Source organism: Carassius gibelio, chromosome A11 (assembly GCF_023724105.1).
Source record: "Carassius gibelio isolate Cgi1373 ecotype wild population from Czech Republic chromosome A11, carGib1.2-hapl.c, whole genome shotgun sequence".
Taxonomy (NCBI): domain Eukaryota; kingdom Metazoa; phylum Chordata; class Actinopteri; order Cypriniformes; family Cyprinidae; genus Carassius; species Carassius gibelio.
In genome coordinates this window covers 5,410,878-5,428,641 of record NC_068381.1, presented here as the reverse complement: position 1 = coordinate 5,428,641, position 17,764 = coordinate 5,410,878, and the positions used below count along the sequence as shown (strand labels likewise).

Sequence of the window (17,764 nt, the reverse complement as noted above, 5' to 3'; positions counted from 1 at the left end):
CTACATATTACAGTGTTTTGTGATTTACACAGATTTTTTAAAACTGTGTTACTGTTACTCAAATCAGTCAAATTACTAACACCGCAAATGTATTAAAATAAATGAAAGCTAATTATAAATATTTAAAATAAAAACTATTAAAAGGGACAAAAATAGATAAAAATTTACAAAAACTAAAATGAAAAGGCAAATTGATTATAAATATATAAAATCGAGTTCAAAGTATGTTTGAAGTAAATGTTATAATGCTATATTAATAATACTAAAATAACTAAAGGCTTGAAAATTACAAGGTTATGGTTTAATTCTTGGGGAATGCATAAATGGATATGAATACACTGAATACAATGCAAGTAGTTTGGGATAAAAGCATCTGCCGAATTCATAAATGTAATGTAACAATGTAATTGTCTACATGTCTCTTTGCTTCTGTCTACTTCAGTGTATGTTTGAGCAGACTTCAATGTGACACATACGGGTTTGTGTTGCTAAAGATGAAGAACGCACTGCCCTCTGGGATTGGAGTGATTTTCTCCTTCTTAACCAGCTCTGAGATCTTTGGGCGGGGCCCCGCAGGAACGTCCGGCTCTTCTTCATCCTCCTCTGTTACATGGACATGATGATCAGGACAATCATACTTTAAAAAATGGTCTTCAATGTGTAACCAGATACAGATGTATAGTATAGTAGTTTTTTACCTGCATTGTCTTTCTCATCCTCCTCTTCAGGCTGAAGAAGAAACAAACATTATTAAATGCTACCACTAGCACAGAAGCATTTAAAATACAAACATAAATAAGCTAGTTACCTTGACATCATCTTCAATTTCATAAATTTCATCACTTAAAAAAAAAAAGAAGTGCAAATTAGATTCAGACCCTCAACGGCTGATTAAAGGGCCTCTACAAGGTTTTATCATTTACCATTTCTTTTTATCATCGTTGTCTGTGTTCAGAGACTCTGCATCAGCAAGGTTGTCCACAGCGATAGCCAAGAACACATTGAGAAGAATGTCTAGGTGTTAATGTGTTAAGCAAACCAACAGCATTATAATGCTCATAGCAAACAACAAGCTATCTATTTGGGATTTTTTTTTAAGCTACAAGGAACGCAAAAAATTGGTATACAAAAAGATAGTGAACAGCTAATCCACAACTAGGTTAAAAGGATAAAAATTCCCAATTTAGATTTTCTGTTTACCAGTCCCTCCAGAAAAACGCGATTATGCGATCGCTTGATTTAATGCATAATCAGTATTTTTTCAAATACGCCACTCTTTTCCCGCATAAATTACCGATTTCAGAAAGCAAAATATGGGGGGCTAGCATGATTTCATAATCCCTGTATTTTCGTTGCAAAAAACTCACATATATATTAGCAGAAAGTTGAAAAATGTTGCGTTTACTTCACACAAGTAAAGCGCCATTTTCCCCTATTGCCATGGGAACCTTATGAAGTGACGTAATTACGTGACGTGAACATCATCCGCAAACCCCGCGGTGAAACCAGGGTGAAACTTGAAGCGTGCAAATCATTCTTATTTGCTATCAAAAATAAGCGCAAAAGATGACAGTGGAGCCAAATTATATTGTGAGAACTTGCGAAAACTGCGGTTTGATGAAATAGAGAAAAAAAGGTGATTCCCCCTTCTCACTAGGCTACTAACACTGTTGTAGTTTCATTCAGAAGTTGATGCAACTTTGTAAGATTGCACTTTTTTGTTACAGAACAGTACCAAAAACGTACAGATGTAATTATATTAGTAGTATGTAAAATAATATACGTTCCAGTAAGAGATTGCAACTTAAATATTCTGTGATTTAGTATGCTCGTTTCTCATAGGAAGTAATAAGAAATTACTCTTTACTTTAAGGTAGTAGCCTAGTGAGAAAAAGGTGTTGGAGGAATCACCTTTTTTTCTCTTTTCCATCAAACCGCAGTTTTTGCAAGTTCACTCAATTTCATCGCATTACATTGCAAAAATATACCGCATATTCCATCGCATTTTTTAAGAAAACGTGCTGCAAAACCAAGGATGTTTGCCCGCAACAATCACAAAAAAAAATCCGCGTTTTCCTGGAGGGACTGGTTTACTTTGGCTTCATTAGGAAGTCAGCAGCAGTAAGAGGATACAATTTCCACATATGAAGAGAATGATGAAGTAGATGCACACGATCATTCCTGACGATGATGGGCCGCCGTACGCCATAATTCCATCGTACATGACGGCATTCCAGTCTTCACCAGTCAGAATCTGAAAACAACATATCATTAACACGAGCTAACACATATCCATTCAAATCAAACCTAAAGTCTGGATAGATGAACACGGACAGACCTGAAACACAGTGAGCAAGGCCTGAGGGAAGTTGTCAAAGGTGCTCCTCTTCGTTTGGGTCTCGTCAAAGTTAAACTTGCCACCAAACACCTGCATACCGAGGAGGCTGAAGATGATGATGAAGAGGAAGAGCAGCAGCAGTAGAGAAGCGATGGACTTCATGGAGTTCAGCAGAGATGCCACCAAGTTACTGAGAGATGCCCAATGACTAAAGGCAAGAAACAGACACAATTTTCTTAAACATCTTATGGGTTTGGAAACTTAGTGTGGTTTAACACACTATTGCTTTAACACACTTTTTATTCATCTATTTCGATCTCTTACCGTGTGACTTTAAAGATCCTGAGAAGTCGCACACACCGAAACACTGAGATGCCGAGAGGTGACATAACCTCAAACTCGACTAGGATTGTCTCTGTGATGCCTCCGCACACCACAAAGCAGTCAAAGCGATTAAACAGAGACACGAAATAAGCCTGCAGACCCAGACTGTACATCTTCACCAACATCTCGCACGTGAACAGGGCCAGCAGCACTTTATTGGCCACATCTACAGGAGAAAACCAATCGCGATGAAAGAAGAAAGGATATGGTGAGAATGTGCAGCTTGATCTTTTGCATATATCACGAGAGCACAAACACACGCAGTGCTCACCCTGGACTTGTGTGAGCCACATGGGTTGGTTGTAATGCTCTGAAGAGATAGTCAAAGTGTTGAGGAACACCAAGATGATCACCAGCCAATAGAATGGCACAGATTTCACAGCCAAACGACAATTCCTTCGACACAACCGGTTCCAGCGACGCCAGCGCCGACTGAAAAAGAGGAGGCAGTGAAGTCGGACAACATAGACACGAAGGAGAAATGACAACAGAATGATATACTGAAAGAATAAGATTTAAAAACCTAGATAAAACTCTGGATAAAGAAAAACTAGAACACATGAGAGATAGAATGCTAGATAGACGGATGGATAATTATATGGGACACTAGACAGACAGACAGATAGATCTGAACCTTACCTGAACTTTGATTTTGAGATTTTTTGACTGTAAATAGATAAAAATGGAAAAGTAAAAAAAAAAAAAAAAAAATGTTTCCATATACTTTCTCCATATGAATGTATGTTTCACATGTATTTGCGAGTTTTCTCACCATGTTGGGCCGCAACATGTCGCCTTCTCATCTTCTCCTTTCTCATTTTCTGTATTCATGGATTCGGTCTCACTCGCCGGCATGCTTGCTATTGTGTCACAAACATGAGGGTCATCAAACACATATTAAAACACATACTTCACACATACTCTGCCAAGTAAGATTTAGTGGACAAAAACTCAACGCAATGATAATGAGATTTTGCGACACTGAAACCCAATTCAAGTCAAGTCAAACGCTCCAACTATTAATATAACGTGCACTGTTTTGAATAGATGAGGCTAAAAAGATTGAGTATGCATGTGCAAAAAATATTTCATGTATATTAGTAATTTCTAAGCTCTGACATGATGCAATTGATCTTGAACTTTTGCTTTACCAACACAAAACCTCTTGATAACACTTGTGTACATTAGAATTAGTTAATGCAATAGCTAGCATGCAAAGACAATGATCAAATAATTTCTGCATATATTAAAGCATAACATTTTTTAAAAAAGGCAGATATGCTAAAAATATTTATAAATAAAAATTTTTTTACTTTTTTTTAAATTTATATATAAATTTATACACACTCACACATGCACGCACGCACACACAAACACACACACGTGTATATACAAGCATTGTTGAAAATTAGTCAAATTAATGCCATTCAACATACTTTTTTGCTTTTTAATTTTTTTTTTTTTTTTTGTCATTTATTTGTTTATTAATTCGTAGAATCATTACGTAAAATGTTAGATTTTTTTTATATGTTAACTCAAGTTTAATCATCTTGCATCGCTGTTCTGAGAAGAAATTTACAAAAATGTAATTAGAGGCCAAAAGTTTTATCATGAGTTCACTAATGGTAAATTAAAGGCAACTTAAAAAAAATGTGTTTTTCTTAGTCCTCACATTTCCTCAGGTTATAAGGATAAATTCTGACACATCCAAAGACAGTAATAAATGAGTGTGATCAGAATTTCTGTGACTGCTCTATAAAATGCTGACCCTGAGCCTGGTGATCTGGGTTTAACCTCATTTCCATGTTAGATTCTCACTGTCACCGTTTTAAAGTGGGATTTTTAAGTTGGAGAGACACTGCACTCCCACTCCTGCCAGATCTGATCTCTGACTCACTCTGATTTTGAGAGAATGAGAGGACTAAATTAGAACAGGAAAGAGGAAACAGGCAAGCGAGGAGTGATAACACTAATGTTGTGGTAAAACTGATGGGTATAAAGAGCGTACATAAGCGCTGACAGGCATAGAGAAGGAAAACTCACACTTGCATTGCACAAGTAGCATGGTTAGGAATTAGCAGTGCATTCACACACTTCAGCGTCCACATAAACATCACACACAGATTTTAAAGTTGAAACATTTAGCTTAAATACATACATCCATACAAGCCAAAATTTGTGCGTAAGGCAATGATTAATACAAATATGTTTAAGATATCGCTATAGTAAACATTCACATGGTAAAATGATTTTCTCGATCCCATGCTAAACAGCATGATTACTGATTCCATGTCTGTTCACCACAACATGCAATATTTGTCCAGCTGAGAGGTGAAACCAACTTCTAACCTTTATACTGCATAGACTACCATTCAAAAGTTTGGGGTCACTGTCTATAACGTCTATTTTCTACAGAAGAAATTGATACTTTTATTCAAAAAAGGTGCATTGAATTTATTTAAAAAAAGATGTAAACTAATTATTTAAATTAAATGCTGTTATTTAGTTATTTATTTATTTTCAAAGAATGCTGAAAAAATTTATCTGTTTCCACAAAGATATTTAGCAAAACGTTGACAATAATACTAAATATTCTTAAGCACAAAATCTGGGAAGGATCATGTGACACTGAAGACTAGGCCTCCTGAAAATCAGCTTTGCATCACAGGAATGAATTACATACTAGCAAATATTCAAAGAGAAAATATTTTGCTACAGTAAATAATCTTCTTTCTAAAATAAACAATCATTGTGTCCCCAAACCTTTGAACGGCAGTGAAGAGTTATTTTATTACAGTCAAAAATCCAATGAAATTTTGGTAACACTTTAGTATAGGGTCCAATTCACACTAATAACCAGTTGCTTATTAGCATGTTTATTATCAACATATTGGCTGTTTATTAGTGCTTATAAAGTACATATAATGCATGACATCCATAATCCTACCCAATACCATAAACTTAACAACTACCTTATAAACTATTAATAAGCAGCAAATAAGGAGTTCATTGAGGCAAAAGTCATAGTTAATGGTTACTTAAAAGTGAGAATTGGACCCTAAAATAAAGTGTGACCGAAATTTTTTGGCCTTATGTTCATTACTACATACTCCTAAGAAGTAACATTTAACAGCTTAATGTGTTCAAAATTTTAGGAAAAAGGGCCAAAAATAGTGAAAAAGTGCTTTGATACTGTATGTCCCGGCACAATTTCCTGTTTCAATACAGCAGAAAGTATGGCAACAGTAGTAACTGTAGTAAAATCACTAACTTGTCATGTATTATTACTTCTATAAAATGCTTGAAACAGCAATATGACTAATGTTCAATAAATAATGAAATCAATGACTAATAATAATAATACAAATCCAAAAACATTATCTGTGAATTAGTTCCTTTAGAAATATTAGTATATTTTGCAACTGGTAACCTGCTATTTTATAATCAGATTTTAAAATGCCTATTACACAAACACTGTGCAAGGCTTCTAACAGGTAATATTTATGAATATCATCACATAAGTAATCACATGTATGAAAGGGACAGAAGGGTGGGAGGGAGATTTACCATGAGTGTCAGAGGACTGGCTGAACCAGCTAAACCCTTTCTTCTTCTTCTCCATCAGGCTGGCCAACGTAACCCCTTCATTTCCCATGCACCCAAAGCCCATGCATGATTTACACAGCACAGCCGCGGCACGGTCATGGGGCGAGAACGAGTAGTCACATCGACACAGGATAAAGCACAGGAACAAGAACAGCACCAACACAACAATTAACAACAATAAACAACAACATCAACATTGAGGCAGCTGGTCAGCTGGACGGGAGCAAAGGATGATGGGTAGTTAGTTGATAGCGAGTGATAGCAGGTTATTAGGATCACAGTGCAATGAATTCAGTGCAAACATAAGAACATAGCAGTATAGTCTTGTATGATCAATAAAAAGCAGGAGTGCAATTTGAAAGCGGTATGAGTCAAATAGAGATGAAACTGCTGGTTTGATATTCACTTGGAGAAGTAGGATTTTATTTGTACATTTTATTCAATTCACAACAACATCAAAAATAATCAGGAATAGAATGCATACATGGCAGGCCGATCAAATGAAATACAGTAATATTCAGATTTTATGGCATTTTGTGACACATAAGCAAAAGCAATGAGATGATAAATTTTATCATATCACAGTTCAAAATAAAATGTAATTTATAACATGATCAAATGAAGACAAATTCAAAATAATAGAAATATAATTACACAATAAAAATAATAATCTGTAAAATTTGTATTCATTATCTTGTCTAGACTTTATTGTCTTGTTTTTCAGTAAAAATACTAAAACAATATATTTTATGAAGGAATTTTCTGTATTGATTTTTTTTACATTTCAAATATGCTTCAAATTAGAGCTGGGCGATTTGTCGATTTTATATTGTGAATGATCTCGAAGACTTAATTATTTATCGTTTTAATCATTTTAAGCCAGTGTGCTTACACCTCTCCTAAAATTAACATTCAATTCAGTCCAATTAAGATGCAGTCTACTGTAGGACATGCTTTATTTTTTAGTTTTAAACAGAAATATTAAAAGCACATTAACTGCAAAAGAGCCTGTTTCCCAGGTGTGTTCTGTGCACACACAGGCGTAGCTATACGAACAAGCAAATTATATGTGGAATTTCAGGCACAAATAAATGTTCAAATACACAATATTATGTCAAAACGTCTGTCTTGGAGAGTATTTACAGTACATAAAGACAGTTATATCTTAAGTTAATATAACAACTGGGAAAGAAATCAGGTGCATGTCAGTCAGTATATTAGATCTGTGCGTTCGGTCTTAAAGTGACAGCATCCTAATAAACCTACTGCTGTCTGTGTCATTAATGTTAATCAAACAACAAAATACAGTACAGTCATACAGTGTTTTAAAGTTTTAAACTCCGTTTTGTTTAATGCAATACTGTGTTTTAAATTGTTCAAATAGGTGTAGGCATGTTCCACTCTGGATATTCTCAATAGTACATCTCAAAATTGGGAAGATCACGATTCAGATCGTATGATAAGATTGTGATATGATATTTTGGAAAGATCGCCCACCCCATCAGGGTTAATGGAAATGACTGTAAACTTAACAGATATTCTCTTGGCAGAAATTTACCAGTAATACAAAGTTCTGTCATGAAACTCTAGATATTGAGATTGACAGATTCTAACTCAATCTGATATAATCACATCATTATTCACATGGCACAGCTGATTGGTTACTTTCACATCAGCAGCCAATGAGCTTGCTGCTCGACATTCAAATACTTGGCCAGTGCTTGCTGTAGTAGTTGCACCGCGCTTCAGAAACCCTCCACCTTCCCCAGCTCCACCTGTATAGATCTGCTACAGGGTAATTTCATGTATGTTATATATGGGGTGATTTCATGCATGTTATATGTGGAGAAGCAGCATGTCTGTGGATGTATTGGCAGTAGCAAGTCTCGGTACTTGCTCTGCCAGAGCAGTGTAGCAGATCTATTCCACCAAGACCAAACACATTAGCATTGTACATTATCATGCTATACTCTCCTAGAGTTGTCATGACAGAACTTACTTATCCATGAATGTTGTGAAGATAAACATAACTAAGAAACAAAATTGCATAAAATATTGCAATTTATGTATACAAATAATATAAAACTGTAAACACCCCCCCCCCCACACACACTTTTATTCTTAAAATAAATGTACAATTTTCTATCTTGTTTACAAAAGGTTTTACTGAAAAACAAGACAAATATATTGATTAAGAGTGGAAATAAAGTATTTTTCTAAAAGATTATGTGAACTGGTATGAGCGGACAGAGAATTCAGTTTGCATTTCCATTTGCGGAATAAGTTCTGTATAAATGCTAAGCTTTCCAGTCAAGCGACTTTCGTGGGTCTGTATCAATCAATTATAGCAAAAAACCCTTTCTGAATGCAGCCTGCTAATCTAACCCTTCCATCCTCTCACAGAACTGAGGTCAGTCATAGAGGCTGAAATCTGCCGTACTGTAGCAGCGGCTCTAACCGCTCTGAATCATGTGTGCTGCTTATATAAAAGAGATTAGGATTAGTCCTTATTTTGCTCAGTTTCGCCACTTCATGCCCTTCTGAGCAAACTCCTCTCGCTCAGCAGATGCCCAGCTAACAGGGAACATTCCCAGAACATTCTGGCAAGGTTCTCTCGATGTTAGAAACAAATAAACGTTTTCAAAATGTTAAATATTTTTGTTAGTTGGGTACCGGCCATGATGACCAACTTACGTTTAGCTCATTTAATGTCACTTTTAAACATGGAGAAGACTTGATCAAACCAAAACTGCAAGCATGATGAACTCTAGTTCTCCAGTTTCCAGAATAAGCCTCTGCTGTCAGTCCTGTACTGAACCGTCTGACCTGGAGATATTTGAATATGACGGACAAATCTGCGGCGAGAGACTTGTGGCGTCAGCGCATGCTGACTACTCCTCAACTATTTCATCAAAAATACACCAGAAGCAGCTGTTTTGGGATTGCTGACATCTGTTCTCTGTTTGATGGGCATGACGGGCCAATTAAAGATGGCTTTGTGGCTGCTACAAAAAGTTGCAAAGCTTTGGTTGCAAAGCTAATGTCACCCTTAGCTATTACACATCAGAAAATAGCAATGCAGAAGCTTACTTAGCAAATTTCATTAGATCAACACAAAATACAAATAATTCATTTTGACTAATTAGGCCTATTGATTCTTAAATTTATTACTGAATATCTTGGATTTTAATTAGGGATGCACCGAAATTTCGGCCACCGAAAATTTTCGGCCGAAAATGGCCTTTTCGGTTTTCGGCCGATAGACTTTTATCACCGAAACAACACGGCCGAAATGTTGTGATGACGCAAACAGAAACCGCGACCTGCACGTGCACCTGCAAAGAGCAGACCACGAGCTTCACGCGACATTCACTTAACACCAGTGAGAACATTCTCTCTCTTCGTATTCCTTTATTCGCAGCACTAAAACGTCTCCTAACAAAGAAATTAAGACGGACCACGAAGTAAAAACAAAGAAAAGTACAGTCTTATAGAGTCTGTTAGCACACGTCTCACTGAGATCTTTTCGGATCCTCTGCACTTCATCGCGAATGTGCTTGATCCGCGTTATAAAGACCATTACTTAGATGCGGAAATAAAGCAGCGCGCACGAGAAATGATCCAGGCCATGCTGGATGCGGAGAACCCGCGTGGAGACGGAGAAGTGCCAAGCGCAGGAGACAGATCAGAGCGCAGAAAAAAAGACTGGTCTCTGCACCAGATGAGTGCCATGCACCATCGTTGTCTTATATGTTCAGTGGAATTCTGCAACAAAGTGCCTCAAATAATAATAATAATACGTTGGCTATTTTGTTCTTAGGCTACTATATACACACACACACACACACACACATACATAATATCAGATTGTAGCCATATTTATGCTAGATTTTCTGCTAGATTTCTGCTTTAATTTGATAAAAATGTTTATTTATGCCCTGGCCCTCTTTAAATACACTCTCTCAAATATTTCTCAAATGTCAGGCAGATGACAAGCTCAACTGCTCAACAGCTAGATGGTTATCTGGCTGAAGTCCCCATCCCCAGAAGTGATAACAGTCTTGCCAAGTGGAGAAGTAATGCACTTTCTAGTCCTACATAGAACAATTTCAAATACACTTCACCTAAATGCACTTTGTTTTTAAGAGAGAACTGTTCATTTTAAAACCTTTCTGCAGGCCAGTAGGCCTGTACATTATTATTAAATATACACATGAGTGGGATACATTTTTAGTTTGAATTTTATTTTATACTGTGCATTGTTGCAATGTGCTTAATAAATATTTGCATCATTTGTAATTATGTATTTTTATGTTTTTTTTTTTTAAATAAGTTATGTAATTGTAATTATCTTTGAAACTTTAATATTAATTTATGCAATTGCAATGTCTTAATTTTAGTAAAGTTAGTACACGGTCATAGCAATAAATGCAATGGTACTAATAATTGGCATAATTTCTTTCGGTGTTTCGGTTTCGGTTTTCGACCTTGGTTTTCTCTTTTTCGGTTTTCGGTTTCGGCCAAGAATTTTCATTTCGGTGCATCCCTAATTTTAATCAATAAATTTAGCCACTAAATCTTTTGAAAACAATTGAACAGTAAAATATATAAATTACATACAATGGAATTACATAAAAAAGTGTATTTTATTGAAAAGTGAAAGTATCATTTATTAAACAGCCTACCATACCAACAGCAATAATATGAATTATTAATTCTAGTACCTTAAATTTACATTCAAACTGACCAAATTGATGTTGTATGCTACTCAGTTCAAATTTAATGGAAATTCATGAACTAATTTGGAATTCAATTCTAAATCAATCCTTACATGCAATAACTTTCTGCATTTGTCTGAATATGATCTGAATGAGTACTCGGTATTCATCAAGTTACTAATATGGATTTAAATGACATACTGCACATCCTAAGTTAGTTGGGATGGCCATACCAGTTGTCATGTAAAAATGTGCTAGTTTAAAGTTATGTGCCAGCATGAAGTGAGATCAGATAGTTTGATAGATAGTGTAACCTCTATTAGTTGACCGAAATACAAATAAGAGTAGTACTCAGGTACTCACGGTTGCGTTTGCTTTCCTCATCTTCCTCTTCATTCTCAGGGTCGATGTCTTCGGCTTGCGTGATCCAGTCCAGATAACCTTTCAGATCTTCCTCCAGCTGCTGTTTCTCTCGTAGCTTTTGGAAATCTCCACGAGCCTTCGCCTTCTCTCGCTCTTTGGAGAACTCTCTGGGTTGAGGAAAACACAGTTTTACCTTCACAACATTAACAATCCTCCAAAATATAATGGCACCCAATTTTTTTTTATTAACCCAAACTATTGTACGTAAAAAAAAAAAACAAAGAGTCAAGTCAAAGAGTCAAAAGAGTCATTACACACTAAAATATCAGAATAACAGAAATAGTACTTTTTAAGCATAACATTTTACAAGACATTTGTTAGGTTTTAAATAAAACAAGAAACCAACCGTATATTGAACAGATAAATCATTTTTAAAGTTTTTTGAAACCACATTTTACATCTGAATTTACAAGGATTTTGCATTAACTTAAAACATTTTCAATAAGTAATTAAGTTTTCTTTAAATATTCGGAACCAGTGTTCATTGTGATGCACTTGACTATTTAAAATATATTTTTTTTTTTATCTGATTAGCATTTATGGCTACATTTGGAGTATAAATAAAACATACTTTGGTGTCCCTGGAAAATAATTTTCTGAATGTGATTCTGAACATGAACCGTGTCAAATAGAGTTCAAATTAATTGGATATACCAAGCACTTTGTGACCTGGTTATTTTTCAGAATTGATGTTTCACCCTGCTAAAAACAATTTAAACTAGTTTTGACCATCATAAAATCCAAGACAGTTGATATTTTTAAAGCGTAAAAAGAATAAAATGCTGATCAGTTTTACATGAAAGTATAAATAATAAGAAATCTAAATAAAAATAATGAAGAATAATATTTTTTGTCAATTTAATCAATTATTTTAAATAAACTAATTTAAATTAATTATAAATTAATATAATTTATGTTTTATTACTTTTATAAATAAAAATACAAATATATATAAAAATACAAATATATATATATTATAGAAATCATATACTATTATTATAATTATTTATGTTTATATTGAAATATTATTCTACAGACATTGCACTATAATATTTGTAATATTCCATTTAATATTCCATATAAAAACATATTACAAGTACACTATAACTGGAAGGAGGTAATGGTTCGAGAAAGTGTATTTCTAGGAGGATTTTGGCTAAGGTCACCATTTTAACAATTTTTACAGGATTTTAATGCCACAATGTTTAATAATCACTTGGACATTTAACAAAAATCACTTAAAAATGAATGTCTGTAACAAACTGCAAAAAGAGTTCTGCTCAAAATATAATGCCTATGTTAAAGGATTTGTTTAAATTACAAATCCAAAGTATGAGCAATTATAATGAGCAGCTAATTAAAAAAGGTAAAGATTTAATACATTATTAATGTACGTTCACCATATTCACATGCTGCTAAACCTAACTGTAAACGCTTCAGTGTCCTGCCAGCAGGGTGCATGCTTGTCCACCAAGGACTTGGAAAAACATCACACATAAACGCAATGGAAAGGTCATACGACGTGTGTGGCGCCCTTAATAAAAATGGCAGAAGCACAATAATGGAATCCAAACCTAATTTCGCAAGATTGCTTGATCTGCAAATTGTGTATGTTGCACCACAGGCACAGCATTTGAATCTCTCCTGGTGGAATATTAATAACCCTGCAGCTCTAAGAAATGGCTTGTAGGATTTACGGACACAGGAAGGAGATTAATTTCACCCTTCCAGAGTGGTCACAAAATCTGTGCCCCCGTCTGAAGGAAATGAAGGGCAAGAGGATGAATATGAGAGTCATAGGCTGTCTTTGGGATGTAAAAAACAAAAGTGAAAAAATTGAGTCACCTGTCTGGCTCAGGACTCCTTCCTCTCCTCCATCTGCCCTGCCTTTCTCTGGCTATTTCATTATCTCATTTCCTCAAGTTCTTTTTGTCTCCTTCTGTCTTAACTAATCTCTGTATTCTGTTCAAGGTTCATGCAAAAAATTAAGAATCCAAAAATGTACAATGTAAGTTATGATGAAATAAAACTGTACAGGTTTTGTAACCTATATTGACATAAACTACCATTCAATACCGTTCAAAAGTTTAAGGTCAGTAAAATTAATCCTTTTATTCAGCATCAATGCACTGAATTGATCAAAAGTGACGGTAAAGTCTTATAAAGATTTATAATGCTGTTAAAGATTTCTATTTTAAATAACTGCTGTGCTTTTAAACTTTCTATTCAACAGTGCATAGAAAATGTCTCAGGGTTACTTGCATAACTCGTTCTCTAAATATGGGGAATGCAGCTATGATTCAATGGGAACATTCCTTTGGTGTGCCGAATGTCTGAAACCCATGTGGAATCACACCAATTCAATGGCTGATGGTGCAGGCCCCACCTCGATGTTACTACATCACCCACTCTAATACTAGCTACCACACCATCCAGAGGAAGCAACACTCCTGGTAGAATGAGCTTGAATACCTAGCAGTGAGGAGAGACCTCAGACCTCATAAGCATCCCTTCCAATGAAAAATTCTATGTTTTAATGCAGCGCACCCTCTGCAGCTAACACCATAACACACCAACAATTCTGAGGATTTGCGCCATTAACTAGGGCTGTCCACATAGAGCAAACAGGGCAGAGGAGATGAAGCCTCTCGTGCTCAACAGAAGCAAAAGGAGGACAGAAGGAGAAAAGCACAACGACCTGGGAGCGAAATGACGTGGACAAGACCTTGAGGACATAATGCCTAATACCATGCACAAAGAGATCAAACAATGTCTTCCTAAGAGAACTTCGTCCGCATACCTATGCACAGCAATAGCTGCAAACCAAGCTTTCAAAGTGGTAGCAGCCGCTCCAGACGCAAACATCTTCTGCAGAAATTTCAGCACTGAAACAAGGGCAGTTGACAGTTGAACACCACAACTAAAAAACCTTCCACTTGGAAGATTAAAGCCTCCTAGTAGAAGGAGCCTTTCATTATCAATGGTTTCATGAGCATCCAGAGGAAGACCAGAGGCCACAGCTGATTGCCCTTAATCATCCACACTCATAGTATCCAAATCTTGGGTTGAGGGTAGTTATATCCTGCCTTTGAGTTGAGATAGCAGGTCTTTTCTGATTGGAATCTCCCATGGGGTGTGCTCTATAAGGGAGACTAGCTCCGAGAACCACGTCAATAGCTGTCGACAGGAGGCGGACTCTGTACTTTCTCACTCTGCACAAGACCACAGGAATCAACTTGATTGGAGGCAATGCGTACAGCCTCAGATCCGGCCACAAGTGGGCAAAATAATCTATCCCCAGAGGAGCCGGGTGTCATAGGGAGAACCAAAGGGGACAATTCCTGCGATGTGAAGAGATCCACCTCAGTCCTGCCAAAAAGATCTGAGAAAATCTGAGAAGATGATGGCGTGGTTGCTAGTATTAGATTAGATGATGTAGTGACTTTGAGGTTAAGCCTGCTCCATTAGTCAATGAACTGGCATGATTCCATACAGCCTTCAGACAATCGGCACACCGAATGGTCATTCCCATTGTGTCATAGCTACACGGCATTGAGTGAACCTATGAAAGAGAACTATTAATCAGCACTAAGAGCTAAGAGCTTTCTAAGAGCAGCAAATCAGCATATTAGAATGATTTCTGAAGAATCGTGAGACACTGAAAACTGGAGTAATGATGCTGATTATTCAGCTTTGTTTCACAGGAATAAATTGCAATTTAAAATATAGTAAAATAAAAAAAAATATTATTTTAAATGATAATAGTAATATTTAATAACATATTTTGATCAAATATGTACATACTAAACATTTGTACTTAAGTGCTGAATTAGTAAATCATGCTAATGACAGGTTTTTTTATACCGATGTTGAATTAGCATCATTCGCCTGCTTTGCCCTAGTCCTTTAGTCTAAACAGTTTAATTTCTCAGAGTCTGAATCACTTCCTCTCTCACAGTGTTTCGCTCAACCATTTGACTTAATAATGTCATCAGTTCAGAACGATCAAACACAGCAGATGTGAGGATCTTTTCACAGCACACAACACATCAGAAAACACCTGAAACCTATATTCATAATATATACAGTCATGGAAAAAAAAGGACTGCAAATACCCCAAGCAGATCCGTAACTAATTTACAGTAAATCTAAAATTGATTGTTCATCTAAAACTGAGGTTTGTCTTTGTTTTTACATTAGTGAGATTAGAAAATATTTTCACTATATTTTACCATAAATTTGACTAATATATATATATATTTTTTATATGATGGGTGAACAGGTAGAACCAGAATGAAATTACACAAAACCATTACACTGGTTAATAAGATGCAATAGGATGGTTTAATACATGAATAAATAAAATATATTTAAATGAAAAAGAATGTATGTATATTAAATTATTAATATTATTACTAATACATGAATATCTGTTTATTAAATTGTGTAATATGTAATAATTACTTAATACATAGTTTATTATTTTTATTAGTAGTAATAGTAGTATTAACACACAGACACTAATGTAACAAAAGTTGCCCAGTCTACCTGAATTCACCCAATTAAAAAAAAAAAAAAATAGTAGTTTGCAATTTTTGTCTATGACTCTGGTATAGATCCAAGATCAGGTCTATCTTCAAACTTCATGCTGAACTCCATGCAGGAAAACCTTCATCTCAGAAGTTGAGAGAAATGACAGCAGACATAAAACCACAGCAGTCTCCACAGCACACAGCGCTTCTCATTCTCTTACCCACTGAGTACACCCAGGACAAGATTCAACACAAAAAACGAGCCCAGAATGATCAGACTAACAAAGTAGATCCACGGCGTCTCCCAGCCAATGGCGTCATTCACCTACAGGGGCCCAAACAGGATGTTAACCCAGAGAGTGAGGTTACATTTAGCTGAGAGAAACTCCAGGGGATGGAGTTTAGTCTTGGGAGAAAGAGAGAGAGAGAGAAAAGAACTGGAGACCAGGGGCCGTAGTGAAAAGAAAAGAGGAGCTGCTCACCCGCTCAACACACCCAGAACCAGGTTCAAGACGAAGAAAGAGCCGAAGATGACCAAGCTCACAAAGTACACCCAGGGCAGCTCCAACCCCATAGCATCATTCATCTGAGAGAGGAGAGGAAGTGAACGAGGAGGAAGAGAGAAAGAGAGAAACAATCAAAGATTGGGTGTTTGAAACAGAAACTGTAAGGAGAAGGTTAAAAATAGTTCTAGAGAAGACATTAGACTCATAATCAAACTGGATTTCAGTTTTAACACATTTAGATGTTTTGAATAAATACCAGAAGGCTTTCACAAGTACAACGTCTTATAAAAAAATTGAGTGTAGGATGAAGTCGATAAAAAGAAAATATAAAGGAGAAGTCCCACACACTGTCTAAAAGCATGCAAGAATTGTACTGCATGAGCTACATTTCAGAGACATTTGTCTCTGTATATCTATCTATCTATCTATCTATCTATCTATCTATATATATATATATATATATATATATATATATATATATATATATATATATATAGATATATATATATATATAGATAGATAGATATATATATATATATATATATAGATATATATATATATATAGATATATATCTATCTATCTATCTATCTATCTATCTATCTATATATATATATATATATATATATATATATATATATATATATATATATATATATATATATATATATACACCTTCCTAACTATTTCATATTTCATTATATATATATATAATCCATATATACAAATTAATAAAAGCATATACACATATAATAAAAAATATTTTAAGAGATTATTTAAAATAATTAAATATATGTATACTTAATTATATATATCTATCAATTGTAAAATTGTACCTTTTTCCAGGAGGCAAGCTTCAATACCATGCATGCTGGATTATGCATATTTACATGTTAAATTTGGGCATGTCAAATAAACAGTTACTTAGAACTTTTGACGGTTATTCATGGGGAATCTATGTTGAAAATCTATCTGAGGTTTATTCTGCTGTAAATGAAGTGTGCTGTGATGGAGGAAAGACATTCCAGCGGATGATGTGAAAGGTGGGTGGATCTCATCGGAGCACACTGGTCAGTCACAGACCCTTGAGTTCCCGCTTCAGTGTGTGGGCTGCTAGTTTGAGCTTCTCACACTCTCCTCAAAACAGTAATGACTGTACGAGCACTTCATCCTCTCCGCACAGATATAATTATTGACTAACATTCATTATACAGTACGCCAACAAGAAGACGTGCTAGCTAGGATGCGAGAGGAAGTAG

General features: G+C 35.4%; 1 protein-coding gene across 4 annotated transcripts in view; it reads right to left on the bottom strand.

Moving 5' to 3' along the window:
- Positions 1-17,764, bottom strand: part of LOC128022121 (voltage-dependent L-type calcium channel subunit alpha-1D-like) — an 83,796-nt gene that overhangs the window by 37,978 nt on the left and 28,054 nt on the right. For 3 of the 4 annotated variants that reach the window (XM_052609385.1, XM_052609386.1, XM_052609389.1), the window contains exons 8-20: positions 16,484-16,587; positions 11,410-11,576; positions 6,290-6,364; positions 3,495-3,582; positions 3,362-3,388; positions 2,994-3,154; positions 2,663-2,888; positions 2,339-2,546; positions 2,134-2,254; positions 924-1,014; positions 809-842; positions 699-729; positions 477-603 (exon numbers count right to left, since the gene is read on the bottom strand). In XM_052609385.1, coding sequence (XP_052465345.1) covers positions 477-603; positions 699-729; positions 809-842; positions 924-1,014; positions 2,134-2,254; positions 2,339-2,546; positions 2,663-2,888; positions 2,994-3,154; positions 3,362-3,388; positions 3,495-3,582; positions 6,290-6,364; positions 11,410-11,576; positions 16,484-16,587 — 1,460 coding nt within the window. The remainder of the gene's footprint in view (positions 1-476; positions 604-698; positions 730-808; positions 843-923; positions 1,015-2,133; positions 2,255-2,338; positions 2,547-2,662; positions 2,889-2,993; positions 3,155-3,361; positions 3,389-3,494; positions 3,583-6,289; positions 6,365-11,409; positions 11,577-16,483; positions 16,588-17,764) is intronic. The other variant, XM_052609387.1, reaches the window with a different exon arrangement.